Source organism: Mugil cephalus, chromosome 22 (genome assembly GCF_022458985.1).
Source record: "Mugil cephalus isolate CIBA_MC_2020 chromosome 22, CIBA_Mcephalus_1.1, whole genome shotgun sequence".
Lineage (NCBI taxonomy): Eukaryota > Metazoa > Chordata > Actinopteri > Mugiliformes > Mugilidae > Mugil > Mugil cephalus.
Genome location: NC_061791.1, coordinates 10763157 through 10791062, shown reverse-complemented (window position 1 = coordinate 10791062; position 27906 = coordinate 10763157). Strand labels below are relative to the sequence as shown.

The 27906-nt window shown below is 43.5% G+C and overlaps 2 protein-coding genes across 3 annotated transcripts; both read right to left on the bottom strand.

The window, feature by feature from the left end:
• Positions 1 to 988: 988 nt before the first annotated feature.
• gxylt1b (glucoside xylosyltransferase 1b) lies at positions 989 to 10363 on the bottom strand. Its single transcript, XM_047575382.1, has 7 exons — positions 9913 to 10363; positions 8525 to 8735; positions 8263 to 8394; positions 7851 to 8102; positions 7524 to 7647; positions 7200 to 7372; positions 989 to 3283 (listed from the first exon to the last, which is right to left on the bottom strand). Exons 1-7 carry the CDS (start codon positions 10107 to 10109, stop codon positions 3122 to 3124), a joined length of 1251 nt encoding a protein of 416 aa, XP_047431338.1. The 5' UTR covers positions 10110 to 10363; the 3' UTR covers positions 989 to 3121.
• A 1323-nt stretch (positions 10364 to 11686) lies between these two features.
• Positions 11687 to 27215, bottom strand: yaf2 (YY1 associated factor 2). Of its 2 annotated transcripts, XM_047575383.1 has the most exons (4): positions 26966 to 27176; positions 26410 to 26535; positions 15552 to 15707; positions 11687 to 15256 (listed from the first exon to the last, which is right to left on the bottom strand). In XM_047575383.1, exons 1-4 carry the CDS (start codon positions 26989 to 26991, stop codon positions 15004 to 15006), a joined length of 561 nt encoding a protein of 186 aa, XP_047431339.1. In that variant the 5' UTR covers positions 26992 to 27176; the 3' UTR covers positions 11687 to 15003. The 2 variants fall into 2 exon arrangements, with proteins under 2 accessions (XP_047431339.1, XP_047431340.1); XM_047575384.1 differs by lacking the exon at positions 26410 to 26535 and having other exon boundaries at positions 26966 to 27215.
• Between the last annotated feature and the right edge of the window lie 691 nt (positions 27216 to 27906).

Sequence of the window (27906 nt, the reverse complement as noted above, 5' to 3'; positions counted from 1 at the left end):
TCCTCTCCAACATTTCTGTCTCTTTTTGTACAATAGCCAGAAGAAAAAAAAAATGGCCAACCTTACCTGGATTTTTATTTATGTCCATCACAAACACAGAAGTACATTTAATTACTCGGCGATGTCCCTGTGTGTTTTTTTTCCTCCCCCCTCCCTCGTCTTCCGCTCGACCCACTCTAAACGCTGGAGGCCTCCTATTTATTTTAAATAGTTTCTCCGCCAGCTGTGACGGCACAAAAGAAATAAAATCAGAGTTATTTATTGCGATATAAAACATGTAGTTTCAGGAAAATGAAACCTTGGAGGACGGATGATATTGAATTTTTCAGCGCGGTGCTCAATTCAAGCCATTGTCTCCGTCTCCCTGGGGACCTGACCCGTTACATGTTGCATGTAAGCCCACAGGTCAATAAAGGTAATTGATAAGCTCTCATATGGATATATAGTGATGAATGAAGGATATTTCTGGCGCTATGAATCAAACCAGCTCCGGAGCCATAAATGGACGATCGTATGCTGAACCTAATGGGAATAAGCATAAACTCATTCCCCAAAGTCATTGGTGTACAGTTTCACAGAGAGACATCCATTGGGCTGCATTATTGGTCCATCACTTACACTTTTATGAGCGCTTCAGAGCTGAGGCAGGAGTAGTGTTGTAACTCGGGTGGCGTAGCCATAGATTATTGGCAAGTCCATTGATCTGTCCACGAGGCGTTAGAAACACAGCATCCGTCTTCTTCAAGTTAGATCTTTAGAGCCAACAAAAATGTGGTAAATAGAAAACATGTTTGTATTAAACTGATCCAAAGCGAAGAAACAGGGACCTAAGGACTGATGTCCATAAAAAGGAATGTTTTTTTAATTGTATGTTTTTAATTCATCCAAACGTAACCTTCCCTTCCTCAAAACTACCTCAGCTTTTGTTTGGAACTTGTGAAAAAATGCTGCCCTCTGGTGGCCATGAATAACACTACAAAACAAAATCTACAAAACTGAAATGATCTTTAATGTGAAAAAAGACACAGTAATTTCATTTTAAACATTACGACATGAATATAACACAACAAAATAAAGTCAACTCACACTAATACAAGCACCCTTTCGACCCTTATTGTACAAAATACATTCAACGGTGCGAAAAAATGTAATTTCAGAAATAAAACAAATACTTTGGCATCGCGAGAGAAGTTGGAGCTTATTCATATGTTCAACAGCAATTTCTACACATACAGCTACATACGCTTAAAGACACTTTTCCAGCACATACAGCAATGTGTCTACATTGAGACACATTACCACACATTAAAAATGCAATATTTTAAAATAAACCTGAACTAAAATCATAATTCGTGTTGCGTTCCCTGATGTCGTAAACTATAGATAAAACTGGCCTCTTCAGTACTTTCTCCAAACTATGATTCGATGTTGTATATTACTTTTGAACATTTGTACATCATTTGACGTGTTTTTCTTTGTTTTTTTACTATTCATATATATCAGGCTGTTTTTTTTTTTCAATGAAGTTCAATAAGGAGGATCTTTTCACTTTCCATTCCTGCTGCTTCATTCACTTCCATCACTTCCACTTTCCTACGCTGTCATTTCATTTCAACGTCGCTTCACTCGTTCAGTGATCAGTTTGGTTCTGAGCTAATCAGTCCCAATATTCCTGTTCTTTGAATCCGTTGCTATTCAATCACTCTGCCTTTCAGACCAATCAGTCTACTGACCAGTCCACTTTATCCCATTCTCCACCTCATCATAAAGTCTCCACCAGCCTTTCTGTAACACCATCACCAGCCTCTAGACTCCCGTCTAATACGTTCTGAGACTCCACTCTACAATATCGCTTCTAATTGGAGTCTAACCACCAAAATATTTAGCTGTTATGAGAAGATCTCACCTTATTGAACTGCGTATTGAGAGATTGTGACAAAGCAATTTCCCTATGAGGATCACCAAAAATGACTTACATGATCACTTTACCTGATAATTCGCAAAAGTCAATGTCTATATACACGTTCTCTTAACAGAGTGTTGTTTAGTGGATTTTGGAAGTTGAAAAAGTGGTCCAGTGCATACATCTTTTAAAACTGGGCTTTGCAGAAAGCCTTACGTCCAGTTCTGATACGGTAAGTAACTCTTTTTAATAAGAGCATTTCACACGGTTCAACAAATTCTCCAATATGGAAAGTCAAGAGACACTCTTCCAAACATTTACACGTTTCAGTAACTAAAGGCACTGAAAAAAAATAAAAAAAATCAATGGTGGAAGAGGCTGATAAAAAAAATCTCCAGCTGTTTGTAAAATATAAAAATGTTCATAAAGTCTGTGATAAAAACAAATGAAAACTATCCATTAACAAATCTGAAGCAAATATTTGCCTCTGCTAAATTCAGTTCTCTGCTACACGGCCAACTGGCCTCCACTACAGAGGATTTCAGGGATTTCCATCACGCTCTTATCCAGAGCAGATTACAGGTGAACAGTTATTAGTCTCAGTTTGAGACAATCCCAGTGGTCAGACTGAGCTTTACACAGCTTGTCTCTAAAACAATCTCAAATCTTCACTCATAAGCCGTCTGCTGAATCAAAGTGGTATGTTCATGAGTTTTGACAGTCTGCCAGTTGACAACTTGTTTATCAAGCTATAGCTGTCAGTCGAAAGAATATATATATATATATATATATGTTCATATATATCTGTCCTGTTGAGCTTCAGCTGGCAAAATCAGCATATTATTTTATCTTCTTTAACTGGAACTGTTGTGATATGATACCAGTACCGGAAATATCCTCTGATGCTGCCCATAATGCTGAATGTTCCACAAATCCCACACCATATTTTCCCAGTTAGAAGAATTGCATAATTGCTGCCATTTTGCTAATGTTAAAACCAGAAATCAATTCTTCTTTGCTCTCCAAATTAGCTGTTAACAGTGACAGTCCACTGTCTTACAGTGACAAAGAAGTATTGATTAATGTAGTGTGAGCTTTGCCAGAGCAAACAAAATGTCAGTAATCTGTCAATGTTTTACTCTCTACATGTGGAATCAGTGTCAGGACAGAAAAAAAATGCTATAGGAGCCTCTTCTTCCTCGTAGTTCTTGGTTTTCGTCACCGTCCGTGTGGTGTCTTCCGGTTGATGTTTACCAGACTGAGTGCCAGTCTCTTGGTGAAGAGTGTGTGGGATTTACCACAGTAAGTGTGCGTGGTCTTCAGCAGTTCCTCTTCTAAAGGATCCATCAAAGAAGTCACTGGGTCTGTGCCAAAGGAGTACTGGAACGGCAATAAAACATCACTTGGTTAGATTTGGTGTTGTTTTCAAAAAAGCTCTACACATTTATTTCTAAAAATGACGGTAAGTGTTAAAATGTGCTCTTGGAAGGTGCAGGCTAGCTTGTTTTTAAAGGGCTGATTGAGACGTTTGTGATGGAGTGTAGAAGGACACACGTCATACAAGTCTTTTTTTGCAGAAAGTTTTTATGTTAAAATCATTAGTGGTATTTTTATGGGGTGATGTAAAAAAATGTAAGTCAGCACCAAGAGAAAATGTACAACTTTGGCAAATATACAAATCATCCAATAACTTGGAGGCCATGGCTGCAACCTTTGACTGGATTACTGCAACCTAAGACCTCACCTACAGTTTCGAAGCTCAATGTGGGTGTCACCGGCAGTCGCCATGTTGGGAGTGCCTACCTCCACCTAACTACCCGTTAATTCGTAAGTGAAGAAGACCTGAGAAAGGTCGGCATGAGTCCTAGGTAGACAACTAGCAACAGGCAAAGGTGCTCACCTGTCAGTCAAGGGAAAACACTCTTAATGATGAGTAACTTTAAGCTCTGTTATCATTTAAGTAAATTGGTTGTACAAAACTTCCCCTTGTACACTCGACTCCAATGGGGGAAAATTAATGCCTACTAAACCCGTAGCTTGCATCAGTCTGCAAACAGTGGTGACCATTTTGACAGTGATCACTACTGTGGACCATTTTCTGGAGGTCCAAGATGACTTTGGCGAATGTTTCGGTTGCCATTGTTGAAAAGCAGGAGCAGGAAGTGGAAAGCGAAGCAAGGAGTAGAAACAAAAGCCAATCCAACTGGCAAAAAAGACACTGAAAACACCAGTGTTTGGATGGTGTTTTTACAGAGTGAGCCAGACTAACAAGCGCACAAGTATAAATGGCTCATGCCCACATTGGCTTCATGAGTAAGCTATGTTCTGCAGTACCCTAAATGAGCCTTGAATCACCTCTTGAATTGCACTGGCAAAGAATTGTATTGATAAACTCAACATTAAAATTTGTAGCTCAATGTGAGGAAAGAGACTATTGTAGATCCAAGATGATTTTCATCTTCATCTCTTTGTGTCTTCAAGAAGCATAAAGATAAAAATAGAAGTACCAACAGCTGAACATTTGGGAGAATGGGCTCAGAATCTTCAAATGAGTAGCTGAAATCCCAAAATGTGGAGTCGTAACTCTCCTGAGGATCTCTCCACCCCCCGACTGTTCCAGTGGAATGGATCGGACTCCTTCAGTAAGCAAGCAAAGTGGTGCTTTGTGCAGCTCTCTTGCACTTGAAAGATATCTTTCCTCAGATTAAATTAAAAACTAAACCCGTAAGGCACGGCTCAAGTCATGCGGGACTCTGATTGGTCAGCTGGGCCAAACATAAAGAGGCCCACGTTCTTGGAGTCAGTTTTATGCTATAGGCTTACCGTCCAGTGATAACCTGGGATCACAGAAGAAGTTTCATGTCTTCCCAATAATGAAGGGGTCTTTACAATGCTCAGAGGAAATCAAAGGGGAATTACCATTTTTTATGCCAGCTCATTTGCTTGCAGTTGGGTCACAAAGAGAATGGCGTTTTTATGAGGACATACTTATACACACACACACGCCGGTCATAAAGTTGCATTTACAGTTGGTGTATTGATTTTCGCGGCTGCTGGTGCGCAGACTCCGACTCCGAACGTACCACCGGTTGTAAAATTTAACTGCAGCTTCCTCGGCTCGGCTTTTTGCAGCGGCGGGAGGGAGGAGATGCTTTATGAAGGACGGACTGCTGTGGTCTGCTCGAGACACAGCCGGGGAGGAGTTCTTCTGTTTGTATTTCGGTTTCTTTGTGTGAGGATACGAAACATGGACACCGATTCAGATATATGAGCTACAGTTCAATAGGAGCATTGATCCCAACTAAAATATTAACCAGAAGTTAAATAATCATCAGCATTAGCCCAACATAAATGACACATTTTTTTTTTGTCAATGGCTTGACAGGGTTTGTAGGACACTTTTATAATTTGTAAATGAGTTTCACCTGCTTGTCATGCCCTGCCATTCCTCACCTGTGATGCAGCTGTCGTTAACGTGCCTCAGCCCTCCCCTGGCCAGTCACATGACTACACACATGCTCCACATTAGTAATCAGACACAATATAAATGTGCTCCAACCTGTGTTCACACTTTTGTCTGTTGTTGGTCTGTGTAGTTGGCATAGTGGGGATGGTTTAGTTTCTCTTTGAGCTGCTTTCTGTGCTTGTATAAGCTTGCATATTAGGGAAGAGTTGTACCTGGTTATATTCCACATGATATAGGGAGCACAACACTGAAAATTGGCCAAAGTTTGGTCATCGGTACTGCACCTATTCCCTTTCACGTGAGGGACGGATGTTTGCAAATACTTCTCTAAACATGTGACAGTTGAAGAATATAAGACACTGCTTTGCTCAGCTTCTTTCTTCTTATTCTGCATTTCTCCCCTGCACCAGTTTGCTAAACCATTCTTTTCACTGTCTGTCCTATCAGTAGTATACTCTGCCAAAGTGCTTGAGAGTTTAAAGGGCATTTGCCAAGTGTACAATCTGATGAAACTGTCTCATACAATGGATTAATCCATATTACTGCGTCCTCCTGGCAAACCACATTTAATCACGTATCTATAAAAGTAGCACTATTGAAATAAAATGGTCTATGGACCCTTGTGGGTGTTCCTGTGGGCACACACAGTGTGTGGGAGTGTGTGTCTGCTGCCATAATTGATCTTGTCCTATAAAGCCACAGTCTTAACTGCAGGCTATGGATAAAGTATGGATAAGCCATTATCCTGATCTATGTTCAATGGGAAAGCAATGAGACTCCCAGCGTTGATGGCTTCATTAAGTAAATGCCACTCGTGTCGTCAATATCATTACACTGCTGGTAAGCAACCCATAAACATCCTCATGGGGGAAATTAGCTTTCACTCCGACCTTCTGCCAGTGGTGGAGATTTGTTTTCCAATGCAGACAATCTGAAGTGCCTGGTGCTTTCAGTGTTTAGGGTCAGCACCAATCCAAAATCTCATCTAGGAGGGCGAAGAAATGGAGCAGAGAATGAGAGCAGATGGGTCACTGGAGTTACGAAGGGGCTTCTTCTATCAAATGCTGCACTAAATTACACCTGTAACAATTTGAAAAGGCTCATGGAGTCCTTGTTAAAATTCATTGTCGCAGAAGTCTTTTGTCTAAGGGCACCGCTTCTCACTCACGTGACGTGTTTCTATGTAATTCTCAGGCAAATATAAAAGCAAACTTTGAAATTTTGCAAAAAAGGAGTGTTTCATTTAACTGGTTTAGAGTTGTGGCATCAAAACGTTGAGGTATAGGTCACGTTACATGTCACTGAAATTAAAGTAGAGATATCAAGGGAAAACAATGGAAAAAGCAGACATCAAAACTATCACCTTGCCCATTAATAGAGACAAATGGAGAGCTGTCCTTCTCTAAGGAAAAACATTCAATTCATTGGAACATTTTTGTATAAGATGTTTCCATCCCCTATTAACTCTTTCAAAAAAAGCAAAAAACTCAAGCATTTGTTGAAACAGGTTTTTTTTTCTTTCTTTTTTTTTTTTTAAGTGCTGTTCTCACAAAGACAAATTTGACTCTTTTATCTATGAGCATTTTCAATGTTTTTGTTTTTGTGGTCTATTAGCCAAAGAAATTTGATTTGATTCTTATCGGAATTTCTTCATTTTTGCATAAAATGATTTAAAATATCAGTGGATTTTTGCCTTAAAACAGACAAAGAAAATCCACTCAACCAAATACAACAACGACAACAACAACAACATGCTGGAATCTAAACAAGAAGCCCATTGCAGCTGAATTCTAAATATTGAAGTACATATTTCCACAAAGATACACTAACCTTTTTTATGGCCTCGTAAACGGCCCTGAACGCCGGTTGCTTGTAGTCGTGGTAAACTCCTCTGTTTCCATGCAATACGTAGATGCCATCCTCCTCGGCCGAGGCACAGTTGCTGCCGTAGATGCAATGATCTGGCCGATAGTTCCACTGGCATGGAAACTCAAGCAAGCACTCTGGAAATGGACAAACACCTTTTTTGTCAAATACTGTTAAATACATACCTTCTGTAATTTCACAGATATGAAAGGCCGGTGTCCCTAGTATAACTGTGTACCATTAAGAACACAAACATGTTAAATGTGCATTAGTATGTTTCTGTCTTACCAGAATTGTAATGGAAAATTATATTGAGAAGGTCCTGGTCTCCCCATGTGATGTTCAGCTTGTATTTCTGTAGTAGAGGCATCAGCAGCTCCTCCCAACGTAGCCCCACTGATGTCATGTCATTCTGTCAAACCATAAAAGTTACAAAATGTCGTGGAGGTTAGGAGATTCATATTGGAACAAGATGTAACAGATTCCTTTCACACACCTTGGTGCAAATCACCTACAGCAGAAGGAGGACATCTTGTGGTCAATAAGGGTAGCGCAGTAATGTAGTAAATAAAATATCTCTCGATCTTATCTGTGTTTCATAACATTCAGTGGTACCTTAAAGAATGTGGTCCTCATCCTTGTCATGTTCATGAGCATGACCCCTGAGTTGACACCCGTCTTGCCGCAGAAGGGGTGACGGGCGAAGCGGTTGTACCAGGCGATGCGTGGTTCCTCGTGCTCTGGGGCCATAGCTGCCAGCTGAGAAGAGTTGAACCGGGACAGAAACGCCCACAGTCGGTCCACGGGCTGCAGGAAGAGGATGTCCGAGTCCACGTACAAGACCGAGTCCACGTCCTTTAAGATCAGCTGCAAAAGAAAAAAGACAGATTTCGCTTGCAATGTTAATACTGCGGACATTCTCCACTGGTTTAAGCAGTGAATATTACAAATATTTTCAAGGCGCAAGGAAAAAGCCAAAATTTTGTTCTTCATTATGAAAATAATTTTAATTCCATCAAATACTCACAGGTAAGAAGAGTCTCTGAGAAGCACAGGGTTTAAAGAGTTTCTTCCACTCGGCTCCGTTCTCACTGGGGAAGCTGATGGAGTAGACTCTGTAGTTAAACCTGGAGCGAATAAAATCAGGCCACGATTCCAACTGGAACACAAATTAGAATTAATTGATCTTCTGGTGTAACACACAGAATATTGTATGGAATAATGACACATAAACCAAGCCTTCATCCTTATTTTCCACTTTCAACAACAAACAAAAATGTCCTACTCACAACTTCCATGAAGCTGGCGTGCAGCTGATCTTCAGCAAAGATGTGCACGTGGAGGAGCTTAACGCTGAACAGCACAGCAGACTTGATCATGGTGAGAGTCTCCTCCAGTCTCTCTCCACAGGCCACCACGGCCAGGTGCATGGGAGGTTCAGGTGTGGTCTGAACGCTGCTGCCAGCACCATCCATCTGACTCCGCTGACGCATGATGTACCTGAGTTAAGGAAGCAGACTACATATTTTATTTGCCCTTAAATTGGCTGTTTGCCTCATCAATTTCTTTCTTTTAGATCTTCCAGTTTGTTTTGCTCATTGAGTTTTTTTTTTCTTTTCTTCCCTCAGCTCTGTGATGGCCTCCTCCACCTTTTCTTGGCCTCGTCACACGCTTTCTTATCTTATTCCAGTGCTTTGATCTTCCGGCACTTCTCTTCTACATTTTCTCTTTAACTCCTTTTTCATTTTGCCCTCCAGAGCACTGTTTGTTGACACCCAGGCCACATCTTTCTGAAGGCTTTCACTGAAACACTCCTCGTTTACTTCAAGGAGTTCGCTGTCTCTCTGGCAGAGCAGCATACTCGCACACAGATTTTTTTCCTGCTTGTGCAACTTACTTTGGGCTGCCTGGACTTGAGCCTGTGCGGTCATCTTCAGAATACTCAAAGGGTGTTTGACATTGGTGTCATTAGCAGCACTCACTACTCTAGTGGGTTCATGAGCATGAGCTCAAATGCACTGCACTGGTATTCAATTCTGCCAGACATCGCAAATATCCATAACTGCTAACTTCACGTGTAAACATAACCAAAGGGAAATTATGGTTTATTTTGACTGGGTGCATTTCCAATTTATGTGGCTGAAGTTGGTACATATATCAACTAACAAAATAAAAACTTAACATGAGAAAATACATGGTTACCACGTGAAGACATGAAAATTAACATTAACGACCACACAGTAAGCACCAAAAAAGTGCAAACCTAATAGCTGCCTCCTGACTAGTAGTTCCAGTTCTTCACTTACATTGTTTTAAGGGCAACTTGACAAATCTAATAAAATTAAAATATATTATTATTAACATAACTGTAAGGCACATGCTGTCATTGGGTTACTCAGTCTGCTTTAGTGATGCATAAGTAAATACTTATCAATTAATATGTTTAACCCACAGGAGTGACGCTTGTGAGGTTGCGCACCTGAGCAGATCTCGCGATGTTACAATAGAAAGTACTGTACCGACTGTGATTTGCCTGAATTAGGACCGCTTCGTCACATTCCTATACATCATTAGTGTGAATGAAACCAGCATTATTTGTATATTTACATGCACGTTTATGAAAAGAATAATATATTTCTAGTTTCGGCCCATGGAAGTTTATAATTTCCAGTCCTACCTATTGTACCAGTGCGGTTTTTGGGGCCCGGTTTTGTCCCCTCGCCGGGCTCCGGGGACACTCGGTGGGTTGAAAACTCTCCTCGCTCCGTTCCCTCCGACCGACACGTCCGAGTAAAACAGCTTACTGTATACATACAAGCCGGAAAACACGGCAAACACCATGCACAGCAGTAGTGCACGTATGTAACGCCGCATTATGGAGTTTGAAGACGCAACTCGGAGTCATGACACAGAAACTAGCGATTTATATTAACTGCTAAGCCAAACGCCATGGTAACGCACTTCCGGTTGGCGATTGGAAAATAAAATTCTTGACGGGTCACCAGATCAGAGCGTCAACGACGCCCTCTAGCGGATATACAATATCTGCAACTATAATTTATTTGTTTATTATTTATTATTGTTAGTAGTAGTATTTCCACAACATTCTCCGCTATATTAGCTTATATATTTTGTAAAAATTATTGTTGTGGAGCTATCGTGTAATTGTCACTTGTCACTTTATGGGAGTAGCAGACACAAAACAAATTCCTTGAAGGGATAATTAAGTATTCTAATTCTAAATTAATTAGTGGGATTACATTTTGTTTTTGATCATGTGTGCCTTCGGCTGCTTTTATTTCGATGTTCGACATTTAACATTTAGATTTCATTTAATTCACACAACATCTCTGATAGATGGCACGGATTAAACACCCGTTTTTTTTGTTCACACTCAATAAATAGGATTTATTTTCATTTTGGAAACGGCAACTGTTGTCACTTTCTTCCTCTACAGATGAAGAGCAGTCTATGTAATTAAAGTTTATTCTGTTTACCTTATGTAAACTTCTTGTTCTGTGCTAAAAAATAAATATGTTAAAGACTGAAGCTTTAAATTAATTCCTCTGATATATATTCAAACCGTTTCCCCTACAATTGTTCATATCACAACACAACGAGGTCGATTTTCTGATGCCTTTATGCGTTTGGATGCTAGCGTTCGTCACTCTTTTATTCTGAAGGAGCCATCAACCAGCTTCCGGGTCTTCTCTCTGCTCCGTCCGTTCAACCTGATGCGTTTTGGTGCAACAGAAGCAGGAGGTCGGGACCCTTGATGGGGGAAGGGTGGGAGCGAAGGCGAACGCACAGTTGCAGCAACTCTCAATGGCTTTCACCTCTGAAAAGGCCCATTCAGTGTGGCTTTAAGTGACTAGTCGTCTTTATTGAGGTGGCCACAGACCCGGACGTCATTGCATTATCATTAAGCGTGGGAGAATAGTGCGGATGACTGTCAGTAGAGCAGATTAATTTGTGTATAACTGACTATAAGAAGTAGGTGCTCACAGATACTGTAAACATATATGGCCTGTAGGTTTTCAGTAAGTGTTAAGATCCTTCATTTCAGAAAAAGTAATAAATGCTCCATTACAAGTGAAATTCTACATAAAAGACCTACTTCATATAGATGCGCTAATGGTGTTTAGTACCAAAGAGTACTGGAAATACATTATTGTATGACATTATATTAGCAATACTTAAGAGTCTGTGTGAAAGCAGCATCATTGTTGCAGCTGCTACTTTAGATCCAGTTTTATAAACAGAGATGGCAGATTATCTGAAACGATTTATGGGAATGAAGGGGAAAAAGAACTGAAATACAAATGTGTTTTCAGTTCAAGATTCACACAACAGAATATCGCACGCTGGGGTAATCCTCAAAGCTGCATTAGTTGTTTTGTTTTTGTTTTTTTACAGCTTGAGCACAGAAAGAAGTGAACTCAAACGCGGTGCCGACACACTGCTGTTTTTAGCTTTTATGGCTCATAACTTGGCAGTCTTTTATTATTATTATTTAACCATTTCTGGTTGCTGTGCAGTGGTAAAACAAACAATTCTTTTCTCGGGGCGATAAAGATGGCAGCCTTTTGGCAATCGTTTTGGTGGATGAACCCTGAACCTGTAAATCCTGTATTGTGAGACTGCGCTGCTACAAACACAGTTCAGAGACGAAGACAAATGTGTGAATAGGTGCACCTGCACTGAAGAGAATTTTGTGCATAAGAAAAATGACTATTTTTTTGTTGTTGTTGTTTGAATTTTGTAATTTTCTTATTCAGACATGTAATAAACAAGTTCACACATTTTAAAACAAATGGGCATGGAAAAGCAAAACAAAAAAACAACTAAACTATATCAGTAAATGACATTAACACGTTTTAAGTGTCTTTCAAATCCAAACAGTTCTTCTCGAGTTCACACTAGTCCCAGCTAGAGTAGTGAACCCGAGAGAAAACACCCCCGATACATTAAAGAATACTAACAAACTAAGAGACATAGCGCGTCCCACAATATACCAAGACCGTAACATTATCATGCCGTAACAGTTCTCATGAAGTGTGCTAAAATGTTAAGTAAAAATCTCGACAGTAACACTGGTATGATGGATAATACAACCACATCAAAACATTGTAGGACAATATTTTAGAAATATCTATCTTATCTGTGTAATTATTCTACAGGTTTTTTTTATAAGTTATCGTGTAGTTAGGTTGATCTATAGTTGCTCTGCTGCGAGTTTAAAGTACTCTAAAGCTCTGCTCTTTTGCTACGTCGGTTCCTTGAAGTCCGTCGCGCTGCGGGAAGTCACCTGTACAGTTCATAAAAGTGCGAGTCCACATCTCTCTTCCCCCGCGCGGTATCCATGAGGTGGGTGCAGGGCGGCATCGGCGCCCGCCGGGTCTCCACTGGGACCTCCGACAGACGTAGTCCCATTTGTGCGGCACAGGACAACTGCAAGTAGAACGCCGGTGTGATTGCGCAGCTGCAGCCTCCGCAGCTGCCTTCTACGTTTAGTTGACGGTGCATCAGTCGGTCGGCGACGTTTCTTTCCGCGCCTCCGAGGCGACCTTCGCTCTGATGAATCCGGCTTGACGTCAGCTCTTGTTCAATAAAGTAAAAAGCACGCCAAATGAAAACAGAAAGGTAATAGCGGTGTACATTTGTAGTTAATATTCTGTGGGACCCGTGATAAACAGTAAGCACGGTGGAGGTCAGTAATTGGAATCAGGCTTTGCTTACTCCGTGTAGTTACAAGGCGACAGATGATGTGTCCGTACTGACAGAGCTGAAATGTTTGAAGCTGCATTAAGTGATTTTTTTTTTTTTTTTTTTTCTTTCATGACTACAGGATATTAAGGTATCAGCGCAGTGAAACACAGCAGTGAAACTGTTTTTAGCACTTATGGCTAATAAACAGAATAGGTGTAACATTCTGACCACCTTCCTAGTATTGTGTAGTTCTCCCTTGTGCCTGCAAAACAGTCGTGAGTCATCAGAGAAAGGACACGTGTCCTGCGGTGTCTGGAAACAGGATGCTGTTAGTGGTTAGTACTTGATCAGTTTGGGCTCTAGTAAATTTGGAGGCCCGGTTAACACCTCGTGCTGTTTGTCTTGTTTTCTACTGGCGTGCTGCATTTGGCCGTCAGAGCTCTGCGAGGCAGACGAATACTTGTGCGACGACTCAGAGCACGGGAGAATCCGTTTGGCCGGCTGTGTTTCGACCTCTCGTTTTCCTTAGAGGAACTACTGGCAGCGAGGTACATATTTTAGATGTGACAATGGTCTGCGGTACCAACAACCGGCGCTGTTTATTCAAACAGTGACGGAACCTAGAGAGAACATCTTTGTTGTCGTTTAAAGAACAAAAACAGAACTTAATTTTTTTTTCCTGGATGATTTAATTCTATGTGCCAAGATGGTAAAATCATTGACCGACAAGCTAACCACGTGGCTACACGGCCTGTCATATGGTGCATTGATCTGATTGGTTAGTTAGCCAGATAGTTTGGCCAATCCCCTGTCAAGTATTTTATTTATTTTTTATATATAGTGTTTTAACCATGAGTTTCTAAGGACAACAACACATGGTTCTGTGTAACACAGCACCTGCTGCAAATGTTATCACCCTTTTATCTGCGATAAGCTAGCAGCTCTTATCTGCTGCTACGTGAGTGGTTCATAGTTGGTCAATGAGAAACTCCGGAAACCAAATCATTTCAAAAGCTACGTATCACCGCAGAATACTTACACCTCTGTAGAAATGGTTTTTAATCACAGAAAGAGGACGTTAAAAATCACTTAATGCACGTGTAGGTCCATGTTGTTGTAGATGTTGCAATACTACACAAGTTTAAAAAAAAAAAGACAAGCAACTGATTGTATCTGCAACTTATCTGACTGTGACGCACGCTTGTTTTTACTACAAAATTATACCGGGCATCCCCACCAGGTGTCTTTCCACGGACGTAACAATCGTACTCTGACTAGCCGACCTGCTCCGAATGTTATGCAAAAAAAACACTGTCGAGAGGAGAACAGTCGCAGGGCTGTGTTTAAAGAGTCACTCCACAGCAGAGGCAGCTCAGGAGGAAAAGCTTAGAGTGTCAACGTCTGGAGAAAACTGTCAGGTTGAGGGGTTCAGTGTCTGAGAGTTCAGGTTGACAACGGGGGGTAGGGGGGGTAAAGACTCCGGGCAGAGGCAGAAAATTCCACATGGGGGAAGAATAGGTCCCTCTGCCAGCCACTGAGGATGATGATGGCAAAGGTGGGGCTGCACATTTCACTGAACAGAAATGCTGTGCTGGGAGGGGGCGGGGCTTGGTGCATCTGAAGTACATCAGGTAGGATCCAGCACCCTGTCCAAAGTCTGTCCACGACTTTATTTAGACATATTTCTCCGGCAGGTTCTGAAGAAGTCTCTCGTCAGAACCGAACTGTCTCTGAGTAAATATTCTAGCATCGCGCTTTGGACAGTGTGTGTGTGGCATCCTTCTGGTTCCACAAAATATCCAAGGTAAAATGCAGGTTTACTAAAAACTTCCAGCAAGAAAAGGGTTTCATATTGCTTTCTAACGGCAGAATTCCACTGGCGTGGAAAATCTTACATCTGATTAATCTGATATGTCGGCAACTGTAGGCGAGGAATCGGCTGAGAGATCCAGAGATGAGTAAGCAAGAGGAGGGTCTAGTCCTTAGTGTGTAACTCTAATGACATGTGGAGTTGGAGGTGACGTGTGGGTGGAGGCCAGGGGAGCGGGGGGGGGCTGACTCAGTGGGACTCTCCGTTGACCGAGCTCCCCTCTCCTCGGGGCGAGGAGGAGCGGGAAAGGCCCTTCTCTGTGTTTTCCGAGCTGGAGCCGTTCTGGCTGTGGTGGTCGGCCGACGACGCGGAGCTGGAGGAAGTCGCCGAGGTGGACGCGGGCTTGGCCTTCTCCTTGAAGTCCGTTATGATCACCGTCAGGTCGCCGACCGTCACCTCCAGGTGCTGGGCGCTGCTTCGGTCGATGTTTTTTAATCTCGGCCTGATGTGGGAAAGGACAGCAAGGGTTAGCAGATTAGCAGCAATCAGTCTTTTAGTTGCATCAAACTATTCATGAAAAAATGGATTTGATTTACTGACAGTGAAACTCAAAAGCGCATCTCCCTGCTGTTACTTTGAAATGTATTTCTGGTATTTCCCATGAAGCACTGTGATATATATGACAGCCTAACTCCAGGTGGAAACATAAACACCATCTATATTTTCTAGTGTTTATTCATGCATCCCTCTAATATCTGATTCCCGTTGATCTCGCAGCCTGGCGTCGGCGTGTTTACCTCATCTTCTTGTGACTGTTCTTCTTGAGCGCTGGCTCTCTGTCGCTCTTCTCCCTCTCTACTCGCTCCTTCTTTTCTTTTTTGGGCTGCGAGGGCAACACAAACTGCTGCGTTACCTGCTGCTGAGAGACGAGCTGGGAGACGGGACGAGGCTTCCTGGGATGGGGAAGGCAGAGGAGGAGGAGGAGGGGGGAGAGAAAAAGGGGGAGATTAATGAAAAGGAAAATCACAGTGAGCACATGGCTTCATGCTAGCCCGCCGCCGTAATCAAGAGCCAATGATCACTGCCGGCGCTGGTTAGGATGAATCCGTTGAAGTGTTCTTAACGCTGGCAGCGAGTGGAAACGCACACTGAGTGCATTCGGAGCGAAAGCCAGGATTCAGCCATCTGTGAGATATGTCGTATACCTGCACAGGCTTGTTTGAGCACTCGCAAGGATACACTCCAGCAAGATGAGATCTGTTTTGGTGCATACGAACGTGCAGTATGAACTACAAGTGTGCTAAACCTACAGAATTCAGAATACACTGCTGGTATATAACATACCGATTACTACGCCACTGCTTATCTAGCACAAATACTATGTCTTTGCAGGACTATGCTGGTCAGTACACCATCTATTTGTATGTTTGTGGTTTGTTCTGCATGTGGTGCATACCAAGGCTTTTAAGGCTATTGTGTCAGGGTCAGCCACAACATTAAAACCACTGACAGGAGAAGTAAATAACACTGACTCTCTTGTGACAATTCTGCTGGGTAACGTTTAGACCTGGCATTCGTGTATCACGCACCTAAACCAGACCAGACACCCTCACGCCATAGCAATGAAAACCAGACACACACACAAAAATGGTTTAGGAATAACTCTTAAGTCAACTGTATGGCATGGTCAATCGGCTCGCCCCACATATCAGGCCACTCAGAAGTCTCTAGAAGAAGGTAGTTTTTTTTTTTTTTTTCTCCCACGAAGGAGGTCTCACAGGTGCGGTTCCTGCAGCTGGAATGTACACAAAGGTTCGAGCTTTCCTACAGCAGCCAGTGAGTTCCTGTAATTGTAAGAGGCCTCTTGTTTCCTTTAACCCAGTGGCCGGGGTGTAGACACCAGACACTACTTAATACAACAAGCAGTCAAGGTTGTGATCTCTTAATGGTTTCCCATTCAAGATTACAGTCGTGCTTGTGCGTTCTGCTAAAAATGCGGGGACACTTTTAAGTACGTCTTTTTAAGAACTGGATGCCTTCCAACAGAGTAACTGCTCAATGATTTGTTCTTGATGGTGCACAAAACCAGTTCATCCTCACTTCTCAGTCGGATGTTGCCTTCAGAAAACTGCTAAACGTAGCCCAGATACCAAATATAACGATTTACCGAACAATGAATGGTTAACTGCACGGTTCTCCTCAGTCACATCCCCATTATCCCTGGCGGTCTGCGGTCTCAAATGATGCATTATGCAACCGCCTTGGCGACAGTTTGCACGGACGAGGGCTGTCATCGTATTTCTGTGCGAGGCTGTGTGTGTGTGTGCGAGCGTGTTGTGGGGCTGGCAAGAGCTCTAGCTGAGAGGCAAGTGTGTGTCGAAAAGGCCATCTGTTCAGGCAGCCCCCGCATGTAGTGCCTTATTTTGTATGCACACAAAACACATTCACACGCAGACGTTGTTACATGTATGAGTGCATACACCACGAAGATGCGCACGAACCAAAAGAGGGGTCCGCATGAAAATATGTGCGTGTTGCAAAACAGCGAAATCGTCGGCATCGCCGCCGAGGTGCATGCACGCACATGACCGCACACGTGGATGCGTGCACGCAGCGGATGACGCATGAGGAGAACACGGTGTTTTCTGAGACTTCACCTGCGGTTGAAATGGAAGCTGAAATATTAACATCTGACGCTCACATTTTTAAAAACGGCTCATTAGGGCCATTTGAACTGTCTGCGTTAAAACGGCACCATCTTGTGAAATATATCCCTGGATGTATTCTTAGAACTGTACGCTCTAAAAGTCTGCACTGTACTAAAGTTAAACTCAAGTGTACTAACCTGTGTGTGAACCCGTTGGAAAGTACTGCAATTACACAACATTGGCTTCCATACGCCTGCATGATAAATGTCCTTTTTGCACTTGCCCTAATGTAATTAGAAGGGTGTCGCGCAGTCCAGGTACACAGTGTACAAATGTCCCGGAGAGAACAGAATCCATCCGCAGAATTAGTCTGGACAGGTGTTGCCACATTTTTGCCAAAACGTTCCATTTACCATAATTTAAAAGGCTTCTCGTCATCTTGTGCACAGAAATCTATAAAGCGAGCCTCTTGGTCTGCCGTCTTGTTCTGAGGGCAAAACTGTTGTTTAACAATTCTGGGATGACCTAAATTGTGGCCCAGCTTCAAAGAGTCTCTTCTTTTTTTTTTTTCTGAGTTATCGCTGCCTTCACAGAACTTGCAGTGATGCTAGCAAGGCTAGAGTGAAATGCAAATGGGTCTCTTGGCCTACATAACTGTCTGATCGTGAGGAGATGTAGAGATCCTCTAATATGTCTGTCTTGTCAGCAAGATGCTGTGGAAGTGCTGACACCTTTTTAAATAAAGGCAGAGGCCTCTCCGAGTCCTCGGTTCTCAGATCCAGTAATTTGCAGCTCGACATGACATCTTTTAGCTCGATATTCCTCCTACAGCAATGATGCAGTGTCTGCAGGGCTAAATTTACCAACGCTCGCATGCACAAAATGACGACTGTCGTAGAGGGATCGCCTGCACCGCACTACAACTGGCACAAACACTGCCAGCTTTCAAAACAATAAAAAAAGAAACTCCAGCGGCTGCCCCATTCATAGCCCGCTTCTCCTCTCTTTGTGTTCGGTGAATCTACTCCGGGATGTCGTTCTGCGATTATTTCACGTAATAAATGAATTGCTACTGTCTCATTAATGCAGCAAACGGGTGCAAGTGTGCTTGAATTACAATCAAGAAAATGTCACCTGAGGCTAATAACGATTTTCTGTGGGCATATTTTGTGCATCCAATCTTTCACCATGAATTACAGTGAGGTTGAATCTCATTAATAGGGCCGGCTCAATAACTTGGAGGTGAAAGATGAGACAGACAAGGTAATATTTTGGTAAAGGCAAAGCGGCAGGTCTCAACAGAGCTGCCTTTGTTAACCCAATAAAATGGTGTTTATCTCTGCACTCAGACCCACACTGCTGGCCTCCGTAATGGCGAGTGTGCGCCGATACGCGTGTCTATTGATTTCATAAGAATTTCGGCACCTAATGCAACGGCCTATTCTTTCTGACACTGATACTGCATGTTGGAACTGTTGTTTCAGTCGATATTTGCTCCACTTACACCGCCCATTCTACATCAGCTAATGGGAGTCCCACACTGGGAAATTAGGATGTTATGAGCAGGGCTTAAACACGGTGAATTCTATTTCCTTCAAAGTACAGAGAAAAGAAAACAATGGATACTATAACAATGCACAGAATGCAATCAGGAAAACAGTCCGCTTAAGGAGCATGGCACCACCAGTTAGCTGGTCTGTCATATAAATCCTTTTTTTTTTATGGCCCCAGTTTCATTAGCTCGAACAAATGAGAATGAACTGCGTGAAATCCTATACTTTAGTCGCAAGCTGAAGCTCAAAACTTGCTTCAACCTGTGAAACGGTGGCAGGAGAAAAGAAATATTCTGACAGGGGAACTCTGGCTGACCCCTTCTTCTATATCTATCTCACTCCCCTGCCCTTTCGTGGTCCCTCCCTCCTCCTTGTGCACCCGCTGACCTCACACCCTTCCACCACTGGCCTGTGCTTGAAAACAGAGACTAAAATTTAGGCACACAAAGACACCAAGAAAACAACTCTTCTGGTGCCGACTTGGGACGTGCTCTGTTTATATGTAGCCGGTTTGAGAAGTGAAACTGCTGTGTTCCTGACATGTGGACAAACAGGTCATTGCCATCACTATGAATAAGGAAATGACACGGATGGTGTGCACGAGCCAGAATCTGATGACTGATAAGTGTTGTTTGCTAGAACACTCAAAGAGGCTTTGATCCCAGATCAGTGGACATCATATCAGTGTATCACAACAAAGTCTCATTTAGGGCTGTGACACAGAACGTTCATGTGGCTTATGTTTCTGTCTGAAAAGCTGTAAAATGACCTGTTATGACTTAAGAAGACAGCCACAACATTAAAACCACTAACAGGAGGTTTGACGACACGAGGCTCTGGTGGGAAACTTTTGGAGCTGGCAATCATGTGGATTTTACTTAGACATGCACCAGCCACCTAGACCAGACCAGACCAGACACCCCCACCCCATCACCCCTTCGTGGCGGCAGCCATCCTCAGCAGGATGTAGCCTGACACAGACACACACACAAAAACAGCTGAGGAACAACTAAAAAAACATGAAAAACAACACATTCACTGGATCCCAAACTGATCAAGTATCTGTGGGATGATCCACAGAGGCCCCTCCAATCAACCCATAGGAGCCAAAGACCCCCACTAACAACATCCTGTTACCGGACACCACAGGACGCCCTCAGAAGGCCCATGTCCATTCTCTGATGAGTCACAACTGTTTTTGAGGCACAAGGGAGACCTACACAATATTAGGAAGGTGGTCATAATGTTATGCCTGATCACCATACATTAGCTTTACCATCATTACATATTGACATATACATATACTGCACAATTTAAATAATCACTTAAACACTACATTTAAGGAGAACATCCCGTTTTCAGATTGATTAATATGAGCTTATTATATTCAATAACTCTCTACCCATTTTAAAAAAATCCCCTCGCTGGCTTCCGTTGAAAACAATCCAAACACATTTCCCTGACACCATTTCTCATATTGGAGAGAGATTCTCAAACCAGGAAAACAGTTCAAATCGTATTGTTTCAAGCCAGCTTGTGATGTTTTTACTGGTCTGACAGCATTTTTTCAATGACTTGGAAATTTGGCTTCAGACACAGGAGATTTTTCAACCCATAAATAAACACTTAGTACTGGGAAAGGAAAAAAAAAAGGGATTCATGGTCTGTAGAATCACCATTAAAAGGAAGCCTTGGTCATTATTCCAAACACTTGCCGTGCTGAAATGTTGAAAGGCTAATGAATTGCGTTTAAAACGTAGCACGACGGAATACTGCAGATGTTTGGACTGCGTGCGATCGTTTATCGAGCACATTGTGTGATGAGCAAACAGCCCAAAGGACAGCTGATGGACTGCAAATAAGCACCGGAGCGTGCCGCTATAAACAAACCTCATCTCACTGTTCTGTGATGATTGTAAGATCATTGTGAAATAGCTCATTTTATGCCCTGTTGAACACCCACAATCCAGGTGTAAGTGTGTGTGTGTGCGCGCGTCAGGATTTCTATCAGCACGTTGTATGCTGCTCTGGGAGCTCCTCCAACCCGATGATTAATGTCTTTCCCTGCCTGTACATGCTACCACTCTGTGCGAGTGTGAGTGTGTAACGCTGAGAGAGGGAGAGACAGATGGCTCTCCATGTCCTGTGGTTTATGACACCTTCTGCGGCCCGCTAGCCACACTGTGCTACCTTCTCCTCTCACACAAGCGGCCGCCTGCTCGAGCGCGCACAGAGCGGCGTGTCATGCATCAGTATCACCGCAGTAATTACAGGCTTATCACACAGCCGTAATCTTGAGCCACTGTGACACCGATGGCAGCCAGCTTCATTGTCCGCGGTGTACACTCGGCTGTTTGCTATGTGAGCGCTAATACCAGCAACCCACGCGACTGATCCAACTTATTAATGGTTTAATCGCCTAAAAGAAACGACGAGGCGATGATTGCTGCTTCTAATCCACGCTCCTTGTTTGCGTTAACCATTAGAATTACATTACAGCTCATAAAACGTGTGATGTTGCTTGCATCACTCGCCTGTGCAGGAAGGAAACAAAGAGCCTTGAAAATCAACAATTACTTTAACATGGAAAACCAATGCCATTTATAACAAACTCTGCGAGCAGCTGTCGTGTGGTTCCTGGTTAACAGCATCCACAGAAGTCATTATTATTTGAGGGAGAGGAACCAGAGGAACCTGGTTAGAAGACAAGACTTTCAAGTTGTGGGGTGAGCCAGGATCAACCACAGCGGTGGTCATGTGGTCATGAGTCATTATTACCGAAACTGTGCTTTAACTACTCGTCTAGACGGATGTAGGTTTTAAATAGCAAACATACATGTGATACGTAGCCCAAGGTGTTGCTCACTCATAGTTGCAGTTTTTGCACACTAGCAATAACAAACCAGCAAAATGGGGGTGAATTGTGTTTAAATTAACATTTGTTCAGAAAAGCGGTCCCGACTGGTTTGGACCGGATGGATCTTACACTTTTCTATCAGAACCAGCATCAACAATCTAAGACGCAGTGTTCTCGTCTGTTGGATCAGGCCACACCTGCAAGCCCTCGCTCCCCACGTGCTTCAGTGAGTTTTGTTGGGCCATGTCCCCATCGCTGGTTCACTGCTTTTCCTTCCTTAGGACCGTTTTAAGTAGGTAATGACCACTGCAGTTTTAGAGATGCTCCAGTTGTCACAATCTGGCCCTTGTCAGTCGCTCAAATCCTTCCACTTGTCCATTTTCTTGCTTCCACCACGACAAACTTTTCCCTTGCTACCAGATATATCCCACCCACTATCACGTGCCATGATAACGAGATAATCAGTGTCACTCACTTCAACTCTCAGTGTTCATAATGTCATGGCTCATCTGTATAGGTTCTAACATAGCCCTGCCAGAGGCCTAGGTACTGGGTGTCAAACAGTTTATAAGACCATAGGTTTATACTAAGATTAAATCTTATTTACACTTTGCACTGCTCTTTTCAAATCACATTCTCCAAACGAAGCCTTTTCATGTACATTGTTCAAACTATTCTATTGCGGTTGTGCCTTTTTTTTTCATCAATGCAGCAGCACTGAAAAGTCATAAGAACAAGGTAATAAAAATATTGCTTTTGTTGGTTCGCGATTTTAACCACAAATACCAGAATTGAGGAACCGCTGCAGCAACTGACTCTCTGGTTTCAGTCGATATGCATTATAAATATTAGACCATCAATCACTGACTGAATTTATGAAGTTCAGGCAAAAAAAAATGATAATTTGATTAATTTGATAAGATATGTGTGCCTTTGAAACACACGTAATTATTTATTTAAGCAGAGCTGGAGCAATGTTGCATGTTGATCGGCTTGTGCCTGTATCACTTTAAGCTGATTATCTCTATAATATATCTCTATATCGGAGTTTCTGGACAAAACTAAACATCCAAAGGCTATTTTGGAAATGTGAAAGAAATATTAGTCACTATTCTCTGGCATTCTTCACCAAGTGGCAGACTGCGTATTGGTTTAATAGGCAAAATGTTAGCTTCCTGTGGTAAAGTCAAATTGAAAGCTACATTTTTACAGCAGGTGAACCAAATGCACTTGAGCCAAACGCACAGCCCCATTTTTAGTGTGTGTGTCATGCACATGAACTGTGAGGGTGAGCTTTGTGCGGGGGAAGATAAAAACAACGTCTAAACCGCCAAATGCTGACAGGTTCCCAGCCAGCCACAATGGCTTTTGCTTGTTTAGGTGGAGCTGAAGAAAAACCTGCACATCAGTCATTCTGTCACAGAGAGAGACGCCCTAGGTTAAGTTCAACTCCTGGGGAGAAAGAGAGAGAGAGAGAGGGGGAGAGGGAGACGCAGAAAGAGGGCAAACAGCAATCACCGAAAGATAGAAGAGATAGAGGCAGAGAGAGGGTGTACACAAACAAGAGAGAACTAATAGGGACATGATCAAGCTGACTGTCTCGACCTGCTGAAATATAATGCTGCCAAACAGGCTCCTGAGCGCGGAGAGCAGAATGTTTCCCTGGTGGGTCTAACTTGTCAGAGCTCAGCTCGGCGAGCAGATGCAGGTGGTGCAGACACCAGAGAAGGTCACACACGGCTCTATTATTCCCAACAGAGATTAGCTAAGGACAGTGTCGAGGTTTAACAGCTGTCTCTCAGCGCCACTTCGCATGATACCTTCCGCTTCTCTCCCCAACACTAGCCTCGTAGAATTAACTCCATGTCTGTATCTTGCTTTAATCAGTCTTAACGAGTCATAAGGGGCGACCTGCGAGGCCTCCAGTGCCTTGCTAAAGGACGCTCCACCTGAGCACTCCAGCTGACGCAGGAATCAAACTTGTGACCTTGCACTTCACTTATCAAACAGCCGTTCACGCCTCTGCACCCCGACTTCCATCTATCACGCCTGCCTTCAAAGGCTGGGACTGAGCCCAAGGAGTTGCAGGAAGATAAAATGTCTCTCCCGCTTTCGCTGGAGCAAAGTCTTAAAGTAATGAGAGTGCATGATATGTTGTGATCCCAAAGCTCCTCTAAGAACGCTTTAATTAAATACTGTAAGTCAGCAGCTTGCTGTAGAAGAGCAACATATTTTTCCATATTAAGCTGCATAAATGACTGCGGCGAGAGAGAGCGCCGTCTCTCAAAATTGGGGCATAGAGAGAATATTAAAACAAAACTTGCGAAAACCTGTGCTCCGCAAATACAAAACGCATTTCTGTTCCCTCAGACTCGGCTTGTCTCTTCAAATGCGTGTTTGCGAGCCGCTGACAGAATTAGTAGAACGTCAGCCTGTTCCCACTTTGTCAAACTGTCTAAATTTACTCTACCTCCTCCAATAAGTGGGTCCAATTCTGCTGATGTATCCCTGTCTGCGGTCAAACTCGCAGCTTTAACGGCAAGCTTTCAATCAGCTCGTCGGCTTTGGGCCCCTGCTGTAGATCATCTCTCCACATCTCGGGGATCTCGGCGGCAAGGTCTGCTAAATCTCACCTTCATAAAACATTCGTCTTCTTCTCTCGACTGCTATCTACATGCAAACACTCTACGTCCTGAATTATTTCTTTGGCTCGTCCTCTTTTTCGCCCCGAGTATCCTACCCGCAGGACGACACAGATTCTGCCGGGCAAAGTGACATTTCCAGTGCTAAGTTAGCACTCTTTAAGTACGATAAGCTGATTTAAGCCACTTCCTCAAAACCCACACTGGCTGTGACCTTCAGGCTGTGGGACACACTTCCCTCGAACCACTGGACACTCCACGCCCGTGTCGAGCGCTAATTCATTACTTTCCAGAAATAGCTCAGTCATGCTTGTTTAGTAATCAGCGAGGGAATTCGCTACGCCCCACATTTATATTCCGCGTGTTGTTTGCCCTTTAGCACCTTCGGCTTGCTAGCCGAGAAATCCACTTGTCCGTTGTGTTTGGTCATTAACAGCTGCGACCACCTGTGAGGCCATTTTGCTGCAGTATTTAGCCGGCGTTTGATGCGCGTTTGTGTTCTGAAAAGAGCACGACAGCGCTGCAGTTGAGAAGAGGTTATTAGCATTAATTAAGTAAGACCTTCTCACTGACATTTCCTAAATTTCTCGCCCACGTGTCAGCGGTCTAGTGAGGAATTCTCGCTCTTGCATCTTTGCCAACTCCACCCCCCCCCCCCACCCTCCAAAAAAAAGTGTCCAGATGGGGAAGACAAAGGACGCCTCAGCTTTTGCCGACATGAGGATTCAGACACTTTCTTGGCAAAGCTGCCGGCCGTTTGTTTCGACGGAGGCGCACCAGAGTCGGTGAAGTGTCCTCTCAACAATCAGCTGCAATAAGCCGGGACCCAATGATAACGGCGTGCCCGCCGCTCCGTCTCCCGGCGAGCGGCGACCCCGCACTTGAGGGTGTGTTCGCGGTGTGTGTGCGCGTTGAGAACGTGCGCGCAAGTACGTATGCGGTGATGTGCAAAATTTGCATGTTGAGTGTATGTGTGTCTCCCAATGACAGCAGGCTGATTAAGCTGTTGCATAGTAATGAGCTATGGCTGTCTGTCTGGCAGCTGCTCTGACAACCTCTTTTCACAACTAGCCCTCCCACGCGAACACAAGTACGCACACACACATTGGAAATAAACATGTATGTGCGCGCACCGCCACAAAAAAATACAATTCTTAAAAAGCGTTTAAGTTTTTTTGTTGTGGTTTAATCACTGGGAAAATAGGAGAGCGTAATTAGTGATGCATTAAAGAGGGGGCTTGTGTAACAACACACACACACACACACACACACACACACCGCTTCCTATGGCCATACAGCAAACTGCTGCACTTCCTCTCCTTCACCCTTTGTTGTGTTTTCCTCCTGATAATGACTGCCACTCAGGAATAACAGTCATTTCCTGCTTCGAATCACTGATGTCGGGGGAAATATCAGAGGGCACAGTGTGTGTGTGTGTGTGTGTGTGTGAGCGCGCCTTCATCTATTTGTACGCTTGAGTACCTGTGTGTGTGTGTGACTGAGGTCATGTGCATGCCTATAAGAGGCGCCCCACATCTATTACAAATATCTCCGGGGCAACAAGATGGATGTGTGCGCTTAAAAGGGCGAGCCATCCTTCTTCCTCATTTCGCCGAGGTCAGTGTCAACACCCGTGCAAGAACATGGAGACTAATGCACTGCTTGGAGGAGATACACACAAACATAAATGCAATTACTGGTAGACAACTGGAAGATGAGAAGTGGCCGCTACCACGTTTGTTTATGTTTACTGTCTGAAATGAACAGAAGATAGAAACAGGGGGAATATACTATCCTCCTAATGTATTCTCTCAAGGTGCAAATACAGAAATTGCTTAAAAGGGAATAGGTGATGGTGGGTAAACTGCCCCTCGGTCCCCGAGGACCCTCCCCCCTCCATTGGAGCCCGCTGAAGCAAAAAAGACATGAACGGTAATGTATATCCATCGCCTTACCTTGTTGATGTCCCCTTCCTGACATCACACATCATGCACTTAAAAGCCTCTGCCGTGTTCTTGTACGTGCACACGCTGCAGTCCCAAAACCCCTCGTCGGAGGAGGGCTTCGGTTGACGCTTCGGCCTTTTAAGACAATAAATGGCAAAAAAAAAGAGAGAGTTAAAGATGAAAGGGTCTAATGAGGTGGGAGAGGAGAGGAAATGAGTCGAGAGGGACTCCGGCTCTCGTCCGCGAAGGCTATCGATAGCAAACATCTGGGTACAGGATTTAGGAAATCATCTGCGAGCGCGCTGTGATCCGACACTGTAATTGGCGATGAGGTTTTAACACCCCCGCGCGCGCACAGACCGCACGCGCGCGCGCACACACACACACACACACACACACACGCATACATAGAGGGGGTGAGAGAGAGAGAGAGAGAGAGCGAGCGAGAGAGCGGGGGAGAGATCGTAGAGAAAACCCATTTTCTTCCCCCCACCGTGCGTTTCGCCGATGTACGCTCCCCCTCTTCTACCTTGAATATTCAACGCGGTCCTAACTCGGTCCTTACCTTGTGGGACTCCTCTTGTCGCCCATGCCAGACCAGGGTTTACGTGAAGGCGCTGAGACGAGCACAAGTCTTGTTATTTCAAATAATCTTAGCAGAGAAGCGATGCGCCCGTGCCGCTCGGCTTCCAGCTGTCGTGGAAACTCCGCTTGGGAAATGCTCACGTGACTCGCCGTGGCCAATCAGAGGCCGAGTTGCTTCCCGATGCTGACATTCCTCTTGATGAATCAATGTCGCCTTCATGAACCCGCTGTAAGCTCCGACTTCTATGTATTAAGGGGATTCATTAAAAACGTAACATTGGCTATGACAATATACTTTTCTTGATGCCTATAGCTAATTTCAGTAATTGCTACACTAGCAATTTGTACAAATAATTAAGAAAACCCCTCATATTTGATATAAAACAACAATAAAAATGATACAAGCGGACTATTAAAAAGGAACATCATGTTATTATTGTTACTGTTGTCTTTGTCAATTTGACTATTTTTCACCTCTTCTTGTCTAAATCTGTATAGTATGTGCTGTCTGATGGGTAGGGGTGGGGAGGTCTTGTTTCTGTGTTTTCTATTGTCTCTGTGTTTAGAAACAATAAAATGTGTTTTAAAAAAGGCGACTTTTTTATTAGTCCATCAAACACATCCTGCTAAACTTCTTAGTTTTCATAATGTTTATGAGAGTGGGATGTTTTATATTATTTCAAACGGCAGTCGTTATCCAATACCTTCAATTTCCGGTAGCGCTTAAATGCAACAAACCCCACAGTAACCAACGTTCAGCGTCCTCTTAAGCAATGGGGATGCCGCTCAAATCCGATCAATGTACCGCGGATCCTCTCAAATCCCTGCATCCTCGCATTTTGCTCGCAGACTGCACAAATGTCTCGGCAGTTTAAGTCACATGCGCTTACAACATCGAGGAAATCCCTCGCTTTATGTGCG

Coding starts and splice junctions, on each gene's coding strand:
- yaf2 (XM_047575383.1), bottom strand. CDS start 26,991: ATGGGCGACAAGAGGAGTCCCACAAG. Junction 15,708..26,409: donor AGGAAGGGGACATCAACAAG/GTAAGGCGATGG, acceptor TCCCCATCCCAG/GAAGCCTCGTCCCGTCTCCC. Junction 15,257..15,551: donor AACAGTCACAAGAAGATGAG/GTAAACACGCCG, acceptor TTCCCACATCAG/GCCGAGATTAAAAAACATCG.
- gxylt1b (XM_047575382.1), bottom strand. CDS start 10,109: ATGCGGCGTTACATACGTGCACTACTGCTGTGCATGGTGTTTGCCGTG. Junction 8,736..9,912: donor AAACCGCACTGGTACAATAG/GTAGGACTGGAA, acceptor TCCTTAACTCAG/GTACATCATGCGTCAGCGGA. Junction 8,395..8,524: donor ACGCCAGCTTCATGGAAGTT/GTGAGTAGGACA, acceptor TTTGTGTTCCAG/TTGGAATCGTGGCCTGATTT.